This window comes from Sarcophilus harrisii, chromosome 2 (genome assembly GCF_902635505.1).
Source record: "Sarcophilus harrisii chromosome 2, mSarHar1.11, whole genome shotgun sequence".
In the NCBI taxonomy this organism is placed as follows: domain Eukaryota; kingdom Metazoa; phylum Chordata; class Mammalia; order Dasyuromorphia; family Dasyuridae; genus Sarcophilus; species Sarcophilus harrisii.
Window position 1 is genome coordinate 55,377,525 of NC_045427.1, and position 17,501 is coordinate 55,395,025.

The following is a 17,501-nucleotide window of genomic DNA, read 5'->3' on the forward strand; positions in this document are numbered from 1 at the left end:
CAGGAATGCTAAGGGCAATGACCAATGTTCTCCTCAAAAAGGAAACCCTATCAGGAAACAGTTCCCTAGAGAGCCAAAGATGAAAGAAGTGGAGACATAAAAATTCTTAAACCACTATATACCTTAGACAAATGTGCACCTTTGTTTCCCCCCCCAAAACACACACCTCACGTACCTAGGAGTCACAATAGCCTACACATCTATCTATATCATAGGATTGGGCATAAAGATGAAATGAGAAAACAGAACATTTTTAAAGCATAAATATTACATGATTAGAAGGAATTATCCCTACACATTTTGCCCCCCATACTTACATATACAAGCAGCAGCAAGCAGACGAGAAGCTATATATGGTGGTTCGCAAGAGGGAAACACAGGCTGGATAATGTAGTTAGCAAAGGTGATGGCAATGATGGCCTGGCTGGTGGGCTCAATGATTAACAAGGAGGTCCACAGACGGATAAAGGCGATGAAGCCCCCAAAGGCTTCCAGAATGTAAGCGTAGCTGGCTCCAGATTTGGTGATGGTGGTTCCCAGCTCGGCATAACAGAGGGCACCAATCACAGAGAAGACACCCCCGATGGCCCACACCACGAGAGACAGCCCATAGGAGGCGCTGTGGACCAGGACCCCCTTTGGAGAGACAAAGATCCCAGATCCAATCATATTGCCTATGACAAGGCTAACCCCATTTAACAAAGAGATTTCCTTCTTCAGTTGAAGAGCTTCTTGTGGCTCCTCAGATGACAAGTTGTTGTCTCCAGCACCAAGATGGCCCTCCTGGTGGATGGGGCGGTATTCGGGTATCCGACTCACATTTTCCCTTTCTTCCATGGTGTGCTAGATTCTTTACAGCTTCAGCTATTGGGACCTGAAACCAAACCAACGCAAATGAGTTTGTTGCTGTAAATGATGCTATTCTAGATCTAGATACACAGGCCCTTTCCCAGTCTACCTCCCCCCTCCCTATTCTAATCATATTCGTGCTCAGCATTAACTTAAGGAAACACAAGTAAGACACAAAGCTCACCAGGCACTAAGTCCCCAATCTTCGCAACAAGCTTCCCCTGATCACTGCCAAGGCCACTGGGAGAGGACACACTCGCACAGAAGTCCCAGATGAACTCAAGGTGTCTGACATAGAAAACCCTGGGTGTGAGCTCAGGAGTAAGGCTAGTGACAAGGACATTTCTAAAGCATGATACCAACTTTTTTTGGTGTCCCTGATCCCTTTTGACAATCTGGTGCTATGGACCCTTCCTCAGAACATTGTTTTTAAAAGTCTAAAATACATTACAAAGGAAAACAATTACACTGGAGTTCTATTATCAAGATGTTTTTTTTATAAAAATAACACCAAGTTCCCAGATCCAAAGGTACAAACTTAGGGTACAGGACAACTTCAAAGGTACCAAAAAGCTCATCAAGGAAGAAGTACAAAATAAACTATTATGGGGGGAGGGAGAGAAGGAGGGAGAAAACCAACCCTGCAGAAATTAAGGAATACAGGATACTTAAGATCTCTTACTACAAAACTCCCTAGGATCTTATCAGCTCCTGCATCATGGGAGTTGATGAGCAAAGGTCTTAAAGCTGACAGAGCTGACTGATAGTCCCTAGAGCTACAAGCCAAACAGACCTGATAACATAAGGCAAAAACTATGATTAAAAACAGGAATAATTTAAGAGAAACCAGTTCTTAGTTAAGTTGACAACTCAATAGACTTTTCCAACCATCCAGGAACATATTCTCAAAAAAAAAAGCAACAATCCTAGTTGTGTCAGCATTATTCTCCCCCTCACTCCAAAGGGAACTTGCTCAGTTTTGGGACATTACCATTTCATCTTCTGCTTCTCACACATGATGGAAAATGTATGTGTGTATGCTTATGTTCTTTTTCATACATAGAACTTGCATTATAGTGAATCAAAAATATTTATAAATGATACTCAAACTGCTGAATCTATGAGGGATGAAAAAGAAAGAAATGACAGGAACTCTTGCCTTTAGGGAGTTATCCAAATGAGCTCTCAAAGTTGTCATCATCATTGCTTCCCTCATATTCAACTCAATAAAGAAACCAAAAAAGCTGACAGCAAGGTTAGCTCTGGTCTAACTGTTTCCTTTACTTTCTTAGCACCAGGATCCCTGGGATGTAGAACAATCACTATTATATATGAGACCTTAGCCTTGATCCTAATATCACTCCATGTAAAAAGAATGATAATTATATAGTCTTAAAAAGCAAATATTAGAAAAGATTCTCATGACATGAAAGGCAAAAAAAAAAAAAAAAAAAAGTCACACAGGGGCAAACAATATTTCTTTTATGTATTCATTAAGAAAGAAGAGCAAAAATATCAAAACCCTTTCCTAGTCTAAATCAATTAATGACTGTACTTCTTACTTGCAGAAATACCCAGTCAATGTTGTCCTAGTCAACCTTTATCAGAAGCAGATGGCTCAGGGTCCTCCAGTTACAACTCCACAAGATCTGAAGAAAGACCTTGGACTGGGGATTAACCTGTCTGAAGTGCAAACACCTCCGAGCTAGCTCCACAGAAACAACAGCCCTACAGACTAGCTGAGTGTGGTTGAAGAACCACAGACACTTTCACTGCCCATCCTGTTTGTCAAGTGGGAATTTGAGCACCAGAAGACAGAGTGAACATCGGCTAATTGGGAACGGCAGGCCCAGTTGTTGAGAAGGAATCAGCACCTGGCGGGTACAGAAGCAATTGGGCAAGGGACATTACTGGATGTGAACACTTGCAGGAAGGTGGAGTTCTTGCTTTGGGGTTCGTGGTCAGAGTGGAAACCTGAAGAAAAACTTGAGGCACCATCCAACCCCATCCCAGGATTAGAAGTGCTTACACTAATACCTCTTATTAAAAAAAAAAAAAAAAAAAAAAGATGAACCAGAAAAGAAGAAAGAACCCCACCATTGAAACATATTATGGAAACAAGGAAGGAATTCATTTTCAGAGGAGGACACTTTAGTTTAAAAAAATAATAATAATAATGGGAAATGGCTCCCTGACCAGGGAGAATTTATAGAAGAATTCAAAAATCAAATGAGGAAAAACTAAAGAAAAAAATTAAAACTATCCAAGAAAAAAAAAAAGATTATGAAAAAAAAAGTTAACCAATTAGAAAATGAGTACAGAGTCTCAAAAAAATATCTTTAAAAATTGGAACTGCACAAAGGGAAGCCAGTGAAGCTATAAGAGATCAACAAATAACTAAACAGATTATAAAGAATGAGAAAATAGAATAGAATGTGAAACATCTCCTAAGAAAACCAACAGGTCTGAAGAATAGAAGAGAAAAAATATAAGAATAATTGGACTGCCCTGACACAATAATGCAGGAAATAATCCTAGGAAATTGTCCTGGAGTAATAAAATATGAGGGGAAAATAGAAATAAAAAAAATTCACCAGTCACTACTTCAAAGAGATCCTTTGTGGAAAACACATAGGAATATTATTACCAAATTCGAAAATCTCCAGATTAAAGAGAAAATTTTACAAGAAACAAGAAAAAAACAATTCAAATACATTGGAGCTCTAATTAGAATTGTATTAAGACTTATCAGCATCTACAATAGCAGACCATAGATATTGGAATCATATCTACAGATAGTCAAAAGAACTAGGCCTTTGGCCAAAAATATCATACCCAGCAAAATTAACTAATATTCAATCAGAAAAAAAAATGGACATTCAATGAACTTGTAGATTTTCAGGACTTTCTATCAACTAAATCTGAACTTAACAGAAAATTTAACATCTAACAGCCAATATCAAAGAGCAAGTTTAATGAACTCAATATAGACGTACTGTTTAAACATGGACAAATTGTTTATGTTTTTTTTTACATGGGAAATGTATACTTTGTGTTTAAGATTTATATCAATAATAGGGTAAGCTCAAAAGAAAGATGGGCAAAGTAAAAATAAAAATAGTAATTAGTTATACAAATGAGGTATAGAGGAAGAATAAACACAGAAGCATCAGAGAGGGGAGGAGGGCTCAGAGTTCTGAAAACCTACTCACAATAGGGAACAGGTTCAATAGACAACATTACATATATTCCATGAAGAGTATAAAGCCCTTCAAAATCTATTTTAAAAATGAGGAGGAAGAAGAGACGTATGGGGAAGCAAAGAGTAAGAGAAGACAAGGGAGTGATCCCTGGATTGAGGGAGGTTAAGTAATAGTAAACCAAGTATGGAGCAGAATTTAATGAAAGAGTCAGCAGAGATAGGAAAGAAGTATGTATGTGGGGTACATGTATGTGTGTTTGTGAGTGTTTATGTGTATATATCTACATATATATACATATACATATATATTCTCTTAACTATAGCCTGCTTGGGGATGAGAGAGGAGATGAAAGGGGAAAAAATAATAAAGTAAATAAGGTATACAGCAGAGAACCAAAAAACAAAAGATGGGCACTCTTATGAATATTTCTTCTAATATATATAGAGAGAGAATTTCTTAAATTGGTATTTGTTGTCATATATTTTGACTTCTCTGATGTTTTACTGCACACATGACAATGTTCTCTTTTGTTTCATTTTGTTTTGTATTGCTTTTCTGTTTTTCTTTTTGCTTATTCTGTTTTTTCAAATTAAATAAATTTGGGGGGAAATAGAAGCAGATGGCTCAATCAGACTAATGTAGGAGAGTCAACCAAGTCATACAGAATAAGCCCATAGGATCTAAAGCCAGAAAGAACCTTAGAAATCATTTAGTCCAACAACTAATTTTAAAGATGAGGAAACAACACAGAGATTGTGGACTACTTGATCAGTCCTACTTGATCAAGGTCACAAGGGTAGAGAAAAGTAGCAATGAGATTTAAACCAAACATCTTCTGACCATAAATACTAGCTATGTATCCAGGAGCAAAAATCACCTGACTATTCAATAACTCAGGCAACTCTTTACTAGTTATAGATAAGCCATAGAAGGAATTTCAAGCAGAGCCTTCCTTATGCAAATGGAATTACAGGTAAAAAACAAAAATAATTATCTTTATTAACAAGAAGTAATTGGCTCCAGATTCTATTAAGTCTCTGAAATGTTAGGGTGAGAAGACTGCTGTTTGAAAGTTGCCACAAAAGAAAATGAGAACATAAAGAGTGACTACTAGCATTCTTTAATGTGAAATCTATGAGTTGTGGGTTAAGTGACTTGCCAAGGGTCTCACAATTAGTAAATGTCAAGAGTTTGAGGCCTAATTTGAACTCAGGATCTCCTAACTCCAGGCCGGGTGCTGCTCTCACAATTTACAATCCAACTTGAATTTCTTGCCTACAAAGAATAAGGGAAAAAAACTAATCTAAGTGGTTCTACCACAGCCCATCCTAATCTGTCTGATTATTTATTCATAAACTGTACATTTACACAAATATTTACATCATTTTTTCAGAAAAGCACCCAGCCCTATAGAAAGAGAAATTTATAATTTGGACAGACTAATCCTGCAGAAATAGTTGTGGTGATATGGATGATGTGTACTTTAGGGCAGCAATCATAATCCAGCTACACCACCACACCTATGGGAAAGGGAGGTTAGAAGGAAGCAGGAATATCTGAAGAAGTTGCTTATATGGCTTCTCACCAGATTAAGTTAAGAAAACAGGCAATCATTCAAGTAATGGTCCAACAATAAAGCTGGGGAAGGAGGAACCTGGACTCAGAATTACAGCAGAAAGTAAGGTAGTCAAAGGGAGGTAAAGAGAAAAGGGAAGTAGATACAGCTTAGTATTTTCTGTTCTAAGGAAGAGAAAACTCTGGGTAAAAACATGCAAATAAAACTAAAAAACAAATTCTAAACTAGTAAATTATGATTCAATTATTTTCTATTCAACTATTTCTCCATCTGAAGGCATTCCATCACCTTTCTGAATTATACTTTAGCCTCATGTTAGACAACTATTTGAATCCTTCAGGTATACCTGACTAACACCCCTAGGCCAAATAGTTCCAACACAAACATACATATACAAAAAAAGCACTGGCCAAAGGCCAAACACAGAGCAGGATACCATATGTTAAACTGTACAATGATGGACTTTTTGATGTATTAGTTGGTTTTACTAAACTTGATTTTTTTTCTCCCTCTTTTTAGTTTTTTTAATGTAAGGGATGGCTCTAATTCTCTGGGAGCAGGTTTCTTGGGGGGCTTCTGGAGGCAGCCTTTGTTTCAGTTCAGATCAATAAATACCTCAAATACAGGCAGGAGTTAAAATCCAAATCCTTTTTTGTCTCCTTCAAAATAGCCCGGTTAGTTTTTTTAGAGGCTTATCTCTCTTTGGTTCCAAGAGCTTTTGCCGCTAGTCTTTTGCTTCTTCAGCTTCAGTCTCTCTTCTTCCGAATCCAAAGCCTCCAGCCAGCAGAAAGGTAGAAGTTGGAATGAATCTATCTCCTCCTCTGAGAACTTCTAGTAGGCTTCTGTGTCTGGCCCTGAGAGCTTCTTGCTTATATGCTGTACACTGAGTATACATCAACCATTATATCACTAAGAAACCATTATTTGTTGTAGGATTAAATCATTGCTAAATTAGATTTAACCATTGTCTCCTCAATTCCCTTTAGTACCTTGTTTCAAGTCCTGGCCCATAACATCTCCTTGTAGGATCAGATCAATTCTACTGTTTTAGTACCTTGTAAGAATCTTAACATAAATCTACACAAACATGGCATAAATCATAAAAATTAAGAAGCATGATGGGGAGAGCAGCTAGGGGCACTTACTAGCTGTATAACCCTGGGCTAGTCACTTAACCCCAATTGCCTCAGCAAAAAAAAAAAAAAAAAAAAAAAAAAGTGTAATGGGAAGGAACATCATTAAGAATACAAAAGATAAGAGATCTGTCCCATAAGACCATAAGAGGAAAAGAGAGGGGGAAAAAAGAAAACTAACTTGAATTTATTACATTTTGGAGAAACTGAAATGTGTTTGAAAAATTTTTTGAAAAGAATCACCAATATAGATATACAAACGCCTCTTTAAAAAAACCTGTAATGATCAGTTGAAATAATAGGCATAAAAGCATCTTGATAACTGCTTTAAAAATATTAGGTATTACTATTATTACAACATTCACCGTCCCAGTAGTCCAGACCAATTCTAAAAAACTTATTTTTTTCCTTCTCAAAGGCATAGCAGTAAAAAAAAAAAAAAAAAAAAAATCCCAAATATTAGATCTCTGGTGAGATGCTTCTCTGACCAAGGCTGCCTTAAACTCTGGCTACATTTCTCCACCACCCCTCAACTCCAATACCCACATTGCTACTGAAGGGGTATGTAGGACTTCAACCACCAATAGTATGTTTACATTTATAAGTAGTCTGCTAAATGAGAGAGGGGGGAGACTACATAATCTCTAAGGACCCTTCTACCTTACCACACACTTTCTCCTTCCCCCTTTTAAAACATATTGTACCCGTTCCCTGGAAGAATAACAAATACTTTTCTTACACGGTGCTTGGGACACCATAACTAGGCATGCTTGTACCTAGCAAAAAGAAGGGGCAGGCACTCTTTTATGGGAAGAAAGCAGAATTCCTGAATGGGTGTTAGAAGAGAATAAAAAATGCAAAAGCTCTCCAAAACCAACGGTCGGGTGGGTTCCTAAGCTTTGCCGTTTCTACACCGATTAACTCCCAGTATAGTGAGCAGCCCCTGGGCCCAAACCCCAGTCACCCGGCTCAGTTGCAACATAGTTAAACAGTATCCCTTTGTCCCAAAGAAACATCCCGGGCTCCTAATTGACCCAGAGTTCGATCTGGGGCCACCTCGCTCTCAGCTTTTGCTGGAAGGGAGACGCCGAGATCTGAACCCTCAACCAAGGGAGCGACAAATAAACGATCGTCAGGATTGGCCCCGGAGGGGGGGGTGGGGGGGGGGAGATTACCCCCACCCGGGCGAGCCGGCGCCTCAGACGCAGCTCCGCTGGGAACTAGCAGCCGCACGCGGAGGCAGCCAGGCAGGAGAGGGGGCATCTCCCAGCAGGAGGGGCCGTGCCCCCAGGTCCCCCTTAACCCCCTAGGACTCTCCTCAGTAGCCGCAGTTTCTTCTCGGCATCCCATCCAATTCCCCTCAGCTGCCCAGTCCGTCCAGTTCTCATCAGCGCCCTTCTCCTGGGCCCCCGAACATGAGTCCCTCACACACAGCCCGAACGCCCTTCTGCCATCCCCGGCCCTTCAGCTCTCAGCCCCTCACTCTCCCGGCTTCTCGTGGCCCCTGGGACCCCGCTTTCCTTCCTTCCCCTCGGTCCCCCTTTCCCGAGCGCCCCCGGACCTCCCACCTCTCCTCGGCCCCCAGCCCTCAGAGTCCCTTCAGCCCCCGCCAGATCCTCCCGAGCCCCCCGGGCCCTCTACTTCTCAGCCCCCCGACTTCCCCCGGTCCTCGGGGCGCCCCGGCCCGGGCCCGGCTCTTTGTGTCCTCCGGGACCCCCGAGCGACCCCGCCGCCGCCTCAGCCCCGGCCCGGCCCCCGGCCCGTTACCTCCTCATGGCCCGGCCGGTAGCAGGATGCTCGGCTGCCGCCACCAGCTCCCCTCCTCACGCTGCCGCGGCCCCTCCTTCTTCCTCTCCCACACACCGGCTCCCCCCCGCCCCCGGCCGCGCGCCGCGCAGTCACGTGACCGCGGAGGGGGCCAGCGGGGGCGGGGCGCGGGGGAGCGCATCGCTGCCCCCCCTCTGCCGCCGGGCGCATTGCGCCGCAGCTCTCATGCTGTTCCCCCCCCCCCCCCCCCCCCCCCCGGGCTCGGCGGTGCTGGGGCTCCCCGGCCCTTGCGAACGCTCACAGCCCAACAAAAGAAATCCCCGCGCGCATCTCGCGGCGGCGTGAAGCCACCTCGCGGTCCCTCCTGCGGCTGCTCCCCCCGGCTACCCCGCCCCCTCCGCGGGGACCCTCGAGGGCGCGGGCCTCCTCGTTACCGGGTCCGCCGCAGCCGCCCCCGGGAGCGAGGGGGGGAAGCGCGCGCCTCCCGGGGAAAGACACAATGTTGCCACTCCCGCACCGCCCGGCCCTCCTGGCCCGCCGACGGGAGCTGCACCCAGCCCTCCGCGGCCTTCCCTGAGCTGAGGTAGGTCCGCGAGGGGCGTCCCCGCTTCGGCGAGCCCAGAGTCCGGGCGCCGTCTGCAGTCTCTGAGGCTTCCCTGCAGCAGGAGGTCCGCGGATGCTGGCTCTGCGTCTGACCCAGCCCCGCCGGAGACCGGGCAGCAGGAGATGCGTCTGGGGGGGGGGGGGCGGGGGGGTTCCGCCTCTAGCTGAGCGACCCCCTGCAGGGCTGAGAGTGGGGAGCGGCGGAGGGGAGGGAGGGCGTCTGGGGGGTAGTCCCGGTGTGATGCCCCACCCGGCACCATTCGGGGGAGATAAGAAGGTATTCTGTGATTACTTCCGAACTAGAGCCTTTTAATTGGTCTCTAAACAGGAACTGAGCCCGCAGGCTTAAACCCTCTCTTCCCCCGGAGGAGACGCAGCCAAAAATACAGCTTCCCAGCGGGGGTGGGGGGTAGTACCCGGGGCATTTGGCCCGGAATACACAACTCTGTGGTTTTGCAGCCGGTGCTGTTTCTTCATCCTTGCATTTAGGTGAATGAGCACTGAAAAAGGTGTGAGCAGGCTTTGGCTTTGTGTTCTTCAAAAGTCAGAAAAATCGTCTCAGGGACAGCAACCCGTTCCCTGAGAAAGCCTACCCGTTTGACTCAGCCTAGCACGGGGTCAGCCCAGAAACCCCATGCTTCAACTCGGAATAGCACTCCTTGGTGTGGAGACCCCTTGAAGTTCCTGGGAATGGAAGGTCGTGTACCGTAGGGAGGGCTGCACAGCTCAGCAATTCACTGATAAATATTAAGCAACTTTTTTTTTTTTTTTGGGGGGGGGGTTACACAGGACATATTGTATGTAATTTACATATGAACGTATATCACATTTATATGTTAACTCCTCATCCGTCACATTAAGTATAGACAATCAACAAAATACTGAGTCAAGCCCTGGTTTATATTGTTTGATGTTTGCATTTATGCATGCTCACATTGAAAATTTAACAATTCACTCACAAGAGATCCCCTGGATATATTTTAGAAGTTTCAGGGGTGTCTATACTTTGATTTTTCATTATATCCTTCCAGTAAATATCACTTAGTAAAAACTGATTGATGCAAATTTATTCCCGGCGTTACTGAAGGGATATCAATAAGTTAAATGTTATTGGCACTAATCTCTTCGTCACACCAGATGGAGAGTTAAAGCCAATAGCTACTCCCCTACCCCCAGAGATACACCTACAATCTAGATATGGAGATATAGCCAGCGATCGCCTGGAGACCCAAGCTATGAGCGCACATGTTGATTGATAGTTGTTAAGTGTTATTTAATCGGGACTACATTTGAGGTTTTCTTGGCAAAGATACTCGAGTAGTTTGTGGTTTCCTTCTCTGCCTCATTTTATAGATAAGGAAACTGAGGCAAACAAGGTTAAGTGATTTGCCCACTTCTCTACTTCTTCACCTCCCATTATATCTCAAAGCTTTGCAATTAGGTTTTCATACACATACCCCCTAACTGCCCTTTCCAAGGTTACCAACATTCTCCAATTGTTAAATTTCGAGTTTAAATGATTTCTTTCTAAAACACCACCATCCTTCCAGTCCTCCCTCATCCCCATATATCCAATTAGTTATTTGTGTGCCGAATCTTGTCATTTCTGTCTTCACATCTCTAGACTCTAATCTGTTCTTTCTTGACCTCTCCATAGCATTTGACATTACACACCAGCCCCACTATCCAGGCTATTCCCCCCTACCTAGATTTTCAAGACACTGCCCTATTTCTGAGTCTCCTTTGGGGAACTATCACCAATAACTTGTTCAGCTATGTATGTTATCCCAGAACTGTGTCCTCACCCCTCTTCTATTCTATATTTTCAAAATGAGTTTCATCAACACCCACTGATAGTATAATGATCATCTTTCCCCTAATAATATTTTATTTTTCCAAATATATGTAAAGATAATTTTCAACATTCATTTTTGTAAAACTTTTGTGTTCCAAATTTTTCATCCTCTCTCCTTTATCTTCCCCTTCCCGAAGACAGCAAGCAATTTGATATAGGTTAAAATTTTTCAGTATGAGCATGTATACTGCAAACATGAAATTTTTAAAAACATATTTCCATATTTGTCATGTTGTACAGGAAAAATCAGATTAAATGGGAAAAACCACAAGAAAGAAAAAAATAAGTAAACAACAATAACAACAACAACAAAAAAAGGTGAAAATACTATGTTTTGATCCACATTCAGTCTCCATAGTTCTTTCTCTGGATGTAGATGGCATTTTCCATCACAAGTTTATTGGAATTGCTTTGAATCACCACATTGATGAAAAGAGCTGTCAGTCATAGTTGATCATCACACAATGTTGCTGTTACTGTGTACAATGTTCTCTTGAGTCTGCTCACTGCACTCAGCATCAGTTCATATAAGTCTTTCCAGGTTTTTCTCAAATCAATCCGCTCATGATTTCTTGTAGAACAATACTATTCCATTACATTCATATACTATAACTTATTCAGCCATTCCTTAACTAATGAATATCCACTCAGTTTCCAGTTCCTTGCCACTATAAAAAGAGTGGCTACAAACATTTTGCACATATGAGTCCTTTCTCCTTTTTTATTATCTCTTTGGGATACAAATTCAGTAATAAGATTAATGGATCAAAGGGTATGCACAATTTTATAGCTCTTTGGGCACAGTAATGTCATCTTATAGAAATGACAGAATAGAGGGGGAACCTAATCTCTGATGCATCAATACTAGACACTCTCAGTAAGAAAACTTCCTGGACCAATTAAGATCAGCAACTATTTTAGACCATTGGTTGGGATTATTGTTATTATTACTTATCCTTCTTCTTTCTCAAAGGCAACCATGACACCAGAGAGATGATGCCATGACATACAAATGATTTAGATTTAAGTGAGGAAGGACTTTACAAGGCTACCAGCCTCTTTCTCCTTCAAAATCATCTGTGTCCAGGAGCAAGACATAGATCAAGACAACTAGAAATGGCCCTGAATGCAGTGGGAGATTTTGGCCTTTTTAATCTAAGGTCTTTCACAGGTCTTGGTTTCACAGAAGTGATGTCCCAATAGTAATTAAGGCTAGGTTAGAAAGAAATATTAAAAAGAAAGAGTAGAAAAAAAAAAAATTAAACCTAATCAAATAAATGAAATTTTAAAAAATGAAAAGAAATCAATCTGGGAGGGGAAAACTCTCAGAACTTATGGCCAAAACAACAACCACAGTTATTTAACATTTACTCTGAGGCAATCAGGGCTGGATAGTAATCTGTTAAGTGACTTGTGTCAGAAACAAGACTTGAGCCAAGTCTTCCATATTTAGTCTACCTCCTTGTACACTAAGCTGGTGTGCCATTCAGAAAGAGATGACTCCCAGATCTGTCTGGCGTTCATCTCTCATCAACTTTGAAATACATCCAGGTAGAGCTGTCCAGTATGTAAACTCAGCATATCCAAAATAGAATTGATTGCAAAGATTTGAGGTATGATGGGAGATGAGGAAGTGAAGAAGTAAGCAAATCACTTAACATTGTTTGACTTCCTTTCTTATTTGATGAAAATATAAAGAAAATGTAAATAATGTAAAGTATATTAAAATGTGTCCTGCATACATTATTTTCTTCAAAGAAAAGTGGTTGTGTTAAACATTTACCAGAACACATTTAATGACCTTCAAAATCTGGCTCCAGCCTAGTCAATAAATATTTATGAAGCATCTATTATGTGCTAGGTAGTGTGCAAAACATTAAGAATACATTTAATTAAAAGAAGGAAGGGGAAGCTAGAAGGCACAGTAGATAAAGCACCAGTCTGGAATCAGGAGCACCTGAGTTCAAAATGTAGCCTCAGATACTTAATACTTAATAGCTGTGTGATCTAAAACAAGTCATTTAACCCCAATTGCCTCAAAATAATAAAAAGAAAAACTCCTTTTCCTAAAGGCATTTACAATCTAATTGGGGAGGAAACTGAAAAGTCTGAGACAGGAGCATTGTGAGAAGAAAATCTGCTTAGAGTAGTTTACCCCCAGGAAATCAGATGTCTGTACTTTGCTTGCTCCTTAAATAGAAGTTTGGGAATTCATGGCTCCACCTTCCAATTAAAGGGACAGAGGATAATAATGAGTGGAGTTCCAAGGCTCATGGGATCTTGCAGGATGATGACTTTTTTTTTCCCCCATAATGAGCTTCCTGAATAATGGTGGAAAAGGGAAAAAAACAAAAACAAAAACAAAAAAAGTCAAATGAGGCATAAGAATTGTATTTTCAGTCGAAACTAAACTGGCCTGCTTGCCATTTCTCCACATGGCATTGTATCTCTAACTTCTATGAATAAACATAGCTGGGTATCTCATACCCAGAATGCTCTCCCCCACCTTCAAACCTTTGAATTTCTACCTTAAAACCTCATTATAACCTTCATACACATTTTCTCACATACATACCCACTCCCCTATTAGTACTCCTGACACAGTGGAAATTACTTGTCATTTCCTTTGTACAAATTGTTATTTACCTTTATGCACACATACCAAATTCCCAAGTAGAATACAAGTCCTGGGAAAAGCAAGGTCAATTTTATTTTGGCCATTATATCTCCCACCCTCAAGACATTAATAAATGGTTGATGAATCAAATTCCTCCACTTTAAACCAGATGTTCCAGAGACATCTTAAACTTAACTCATCTGAAACTGAACTCATTATTTTTCCTCTCTATCCACCCCTCTTCTAAACTTCCATATTTCTGTCAAAGGCACCGCCACCCCCCCCCCAGTCTTGCCTCACCCCCATATATCCAGGCTAGCTGTCAAATCTCACCGTTTCTGCCTTCACCTCTCTATCACCCAATCCCTTCTCTCCACTTGAATAGCCACTACCTTAGTTCAGACTCTAATGACCTGTTACCTAGAATATTACATCAGCAACCTCCTCATTGGTCTCTTGCTCCCAAGTCTCTCACCTGTATGCTGTTGCTAAAGGAATGTTTCTTAAACACAGATATGATATCACTCCCATGGTCGATTAATTCTGGTGGCTTTCTGTTGGCCCTGGGATCAAGGACAAATTCCTCTGCTTAGTTTTAAAGCCCTGCACAATTTAGCCCCAATCTATCCTTCAGCCTCACCAGATCTTACTTTTTCCAACTTGTTCTCTGGGATCCAGCCAAACGGACCTTCTCTAGTCCTTCCACATGACACTTATTTCCTACCTCTGTGCTTTTGTACTGGCCCCAATATCTAGAATGCACCCCCACTTATCTCTACCTTGAAGAGTCCCTCCCTTTCTTAAACATACAGCTCAAACACTGTTATTCTGAGGAAGCCTTTCCTGATTCCTCCAACTCTTTGTTGTCCCCAACCTCTCTAATATTCAACTTTTTTGTATATATTTGTAGTTGTTAACTTTATATTTATACTATGTGTGAGCATGTAAATATATGTATCTGTGTGTGTAGTTTCCCTGAGAAAGGAGATTCTGAAGTGAGTTCTCTCTTAAATGGAGGTTTGGGAGTTTGTAGTTCTACTCTCCAATCAGAGAGACAAGGGATGGTGATGAGGTGGAGGTATATGTATATGTTTATATGTGTATGCAGGTGGTGGAGTCAGGAAAACCTGAATTCAAATCTGACCACTTACTAGTTATGTGACCCTAGGCAAGTCACTTAACCCTGCTTGCCTCAGTTTCCCCATATGTAAAATGAGCTGGAGAAGGAAATGACAAACGGTCTCAGTGTTTTGCATGCATGTATACATATGCACATATAGTCTCCCTCATTGGAACATAAGTTGACTACAAATAGGTTTTTTTTAATATTTGGATCCCCAAAGCCTGCCCAGTACATAAAAGACTGATTAGTTGATTAATTGTTGAAAGCACCCTCATCCTTCCACTGAACCAAGATTACAATTCTGGAATCACTTTTAATTCTTCCTTCTCCTCATGTCCCATCAGCTAGTAATACCCTCACAATATCTCCTTCCTGTCCTTTCCTCTCCACTTACATGACTACTATCTTCACTCAGGTCTTCATCATGTCTTCTTAAGGTGGTTGCAATAGCTCCTTGGATGAACTCCTTAATTCCAGTTCTCCCCTCTCCAATCCATCTCACTCCTCTATTCAAAATTCCTCATTGACTCCCTAATGTATCTAATATTTTTTAAAGGAGTTTTTTGTTTTGTTTTGTTTTGTTTTTCCTAAAGCAGTTGGGGTTAAGTGGCTTGCCCAGGGTCACACAGCCAGGAGGTGTTAAGTATCAGTTCAAATTTGAACTCAGGTCCCCCTGACTTCAGGGATGGTGCTCTATCCACTGTGCAAAAAAGGAGTTTTTTTTTAATTCCTGGTGGGAAGTGGATGGGGATGGGAAGGAGATAAGAGGTACAGTGACAGTTAGACAGTTAGACTAGACAGTTAGATAGTACACTTTGACATCAGCATGGAGGACAGGCTAAAGCCAAGAGACATTTGAGGCAGGAATCCCAATGAGAGGCGAAGTTTAGGCAGGATGAACATCATGGTATGGAAAGGAGGTGTCTAACAGAAAGTTTGTGAAGTAGAAACAACAAATTCTGACAACAGATTAGATATGAGATGTTGTCTAACATCAAGTTAGAGCAAGTGAGCAAGTGAGAAGTTGAAGATGATAAGAGATAAAATCAACAGGAAATGACAACAGTTGACTAGAGAGTGTGGGAGGTCAGAATGATGAGCCAAATATGAGTACTACATTTTAAGCCTGTGTGACTGGAAGGATGGTGGGACCCTGAACAGTAAGGGGGAAATGGGAAAGGAGGAATTTGAGGGGAAAGATGATGAATTCTTTTTTTTAGTATGTTATGTTTGAGATGCCCATCATCTAGATGTCTAGAGGGCAGTTTGTGATGCAAGACTTGGGGACTAGGAGTAAGATTAAAGTTGAATATGTGTTTTTGTATGTATGCATAGAAATACGTAAATATGTATACATATGTATGTATATGTGTGTTATTATTATAGGCATGGATATGTGTATGCATTGCAAATTGTGTGAGCATGTGTTCCTATATGCATATACATGTGTGTTTCGTGTATGCACACAGAACAGTGTGTCTTGTGTATATGTATATATACATATACATACACATATATGTGTATGTAGAGAGAACAAGAGTATGGATATGATCATTAAAACCATGGGAGCTGATGAAATTGCAAACAAAACACTATAGAGGAGTATGGAGCTAGTATAGAGAAGTGGTATAGGATAGTATAGAGAAGAGAGCCCAGGTCAGAGACTTGGGCTCTCCACAGGTAGTGGATCTGGCTGAAGAGCCATCAGAAGTTGAAGAATGGTTCAGGTCGAAAGAAAGAGAACCAAGAGAACCGTCTTAATAAAAAGTCAGGGAGGAGAGAGAATACAGATGACAAGGGTAGTTATCGGCGTCAGAGATTTCAAAGAGATCCAGAAGGATGAAGGAGAGAGAGGTCATGGGCATTCAGATTCCATAGTCCTTTCTATGGATGTGGATAGTATTTTTCATCTTTTGGAGTTGTCTTGGATCATTGTATTGTGGAGAAGAGCTAAATTAATCATAGTTGATCATTTTGCTCACTTCACTCAGCAACAATTCATGTAAATCTTTCCAGGTTTTTCTGATATCCTCCTGCTCATCATTTCTTATAGCATAATAGTATTCAAATTACATTCATATACCATAACTTGTTCAAGTATTCTTCAGTAGATGAGCATCCTCTCAATTTTCAATTCTTTACCTCTACAAAAAGAGTTCTTATAAATAATTTTTACATGTGGCTCCTTTTCTCTCTTTTATAATTTCTTTGGTTTATAGATCTAGTAGTATAGACTATTGCTGGATCAAAAGTTTGCACAGTTTGATTGTCTTTTGGGCATAGTTTGAGATTGAAAGAGCTTACATTCTAATAAGGAAAAGAGCACACATTACAGAGTTCTGAAAAGTTGGGGGAGAAGAAAGGTACCATATTGGGGTATACTAGAGAAAGTCCAAAGAATCAATAGTGATACCCCAAGAAGATTGAAGATATGGCTTCTTTGTGTGCTTTCCTTAAAATGGAAGTTCAGGGAAGAAATCAATTAAAGGAAAGAACTGAAGGGGCAAAGTATAAAAATACTTTATACTTCTCTCCAGTGTGAGAAGTCCAGGGTTAGAGTGAAATTCCAAGTTGTGGAATGACCGGGCTGACAGAATAGAGAAAGTACAGAGAAATGAGAGTAGAGCCCATTTTAGAAAGAAATTTGGAACTATACTCCAAAAGTTACTCAGCTGAGCATATGTTTGATCAAACAATATTACTAATAAGTCTATAACTTTCCTCACAGAAAAGCAAAGACAAGAAGGACCTATATGTACCAAAATGTTTAGCAAC

The 17,501-nt window shown here is 41.1% G+C and overlaps 1 protein-coding gene across 2 annotated transcripts in view; it reads right to left on the minus strand.

Annotated features, from left to right (window-relative positions):
* Positions 1-8,729, minus strand: part of SLC7A6 (solute carrier family 7 member 6) — a 29,751-nt gene extending 21,022 nt beyond the window's left edge. The window contains exons 1-3 of one of the 2 annotated variants that reach the window (XM_031950217.1): positions 8,529-8,729; positions 1,034-1,137; positions 318-874 (exon numbers count right to left, since the gene is read on the minus strand). In XM_031950217.1, coding sequence (XP_031806077.1) covers positions 318-837 — 520 coding nt within the window. In that variant the 5' untranslated portion in view covers positions 838-874; positions 1,034-1,137; positions 8,529-8,729. The remainder of the gene's footprint in view (positions 1-317; positions 875-1,033; positions 1,138-8,528) is intronic. The other variant, XM_031950216.1, reaches the window with a different exon arrangement.
* Between the last annotated feature and the right edge of the window lie 8,772 nt (positions 8,730-17,501).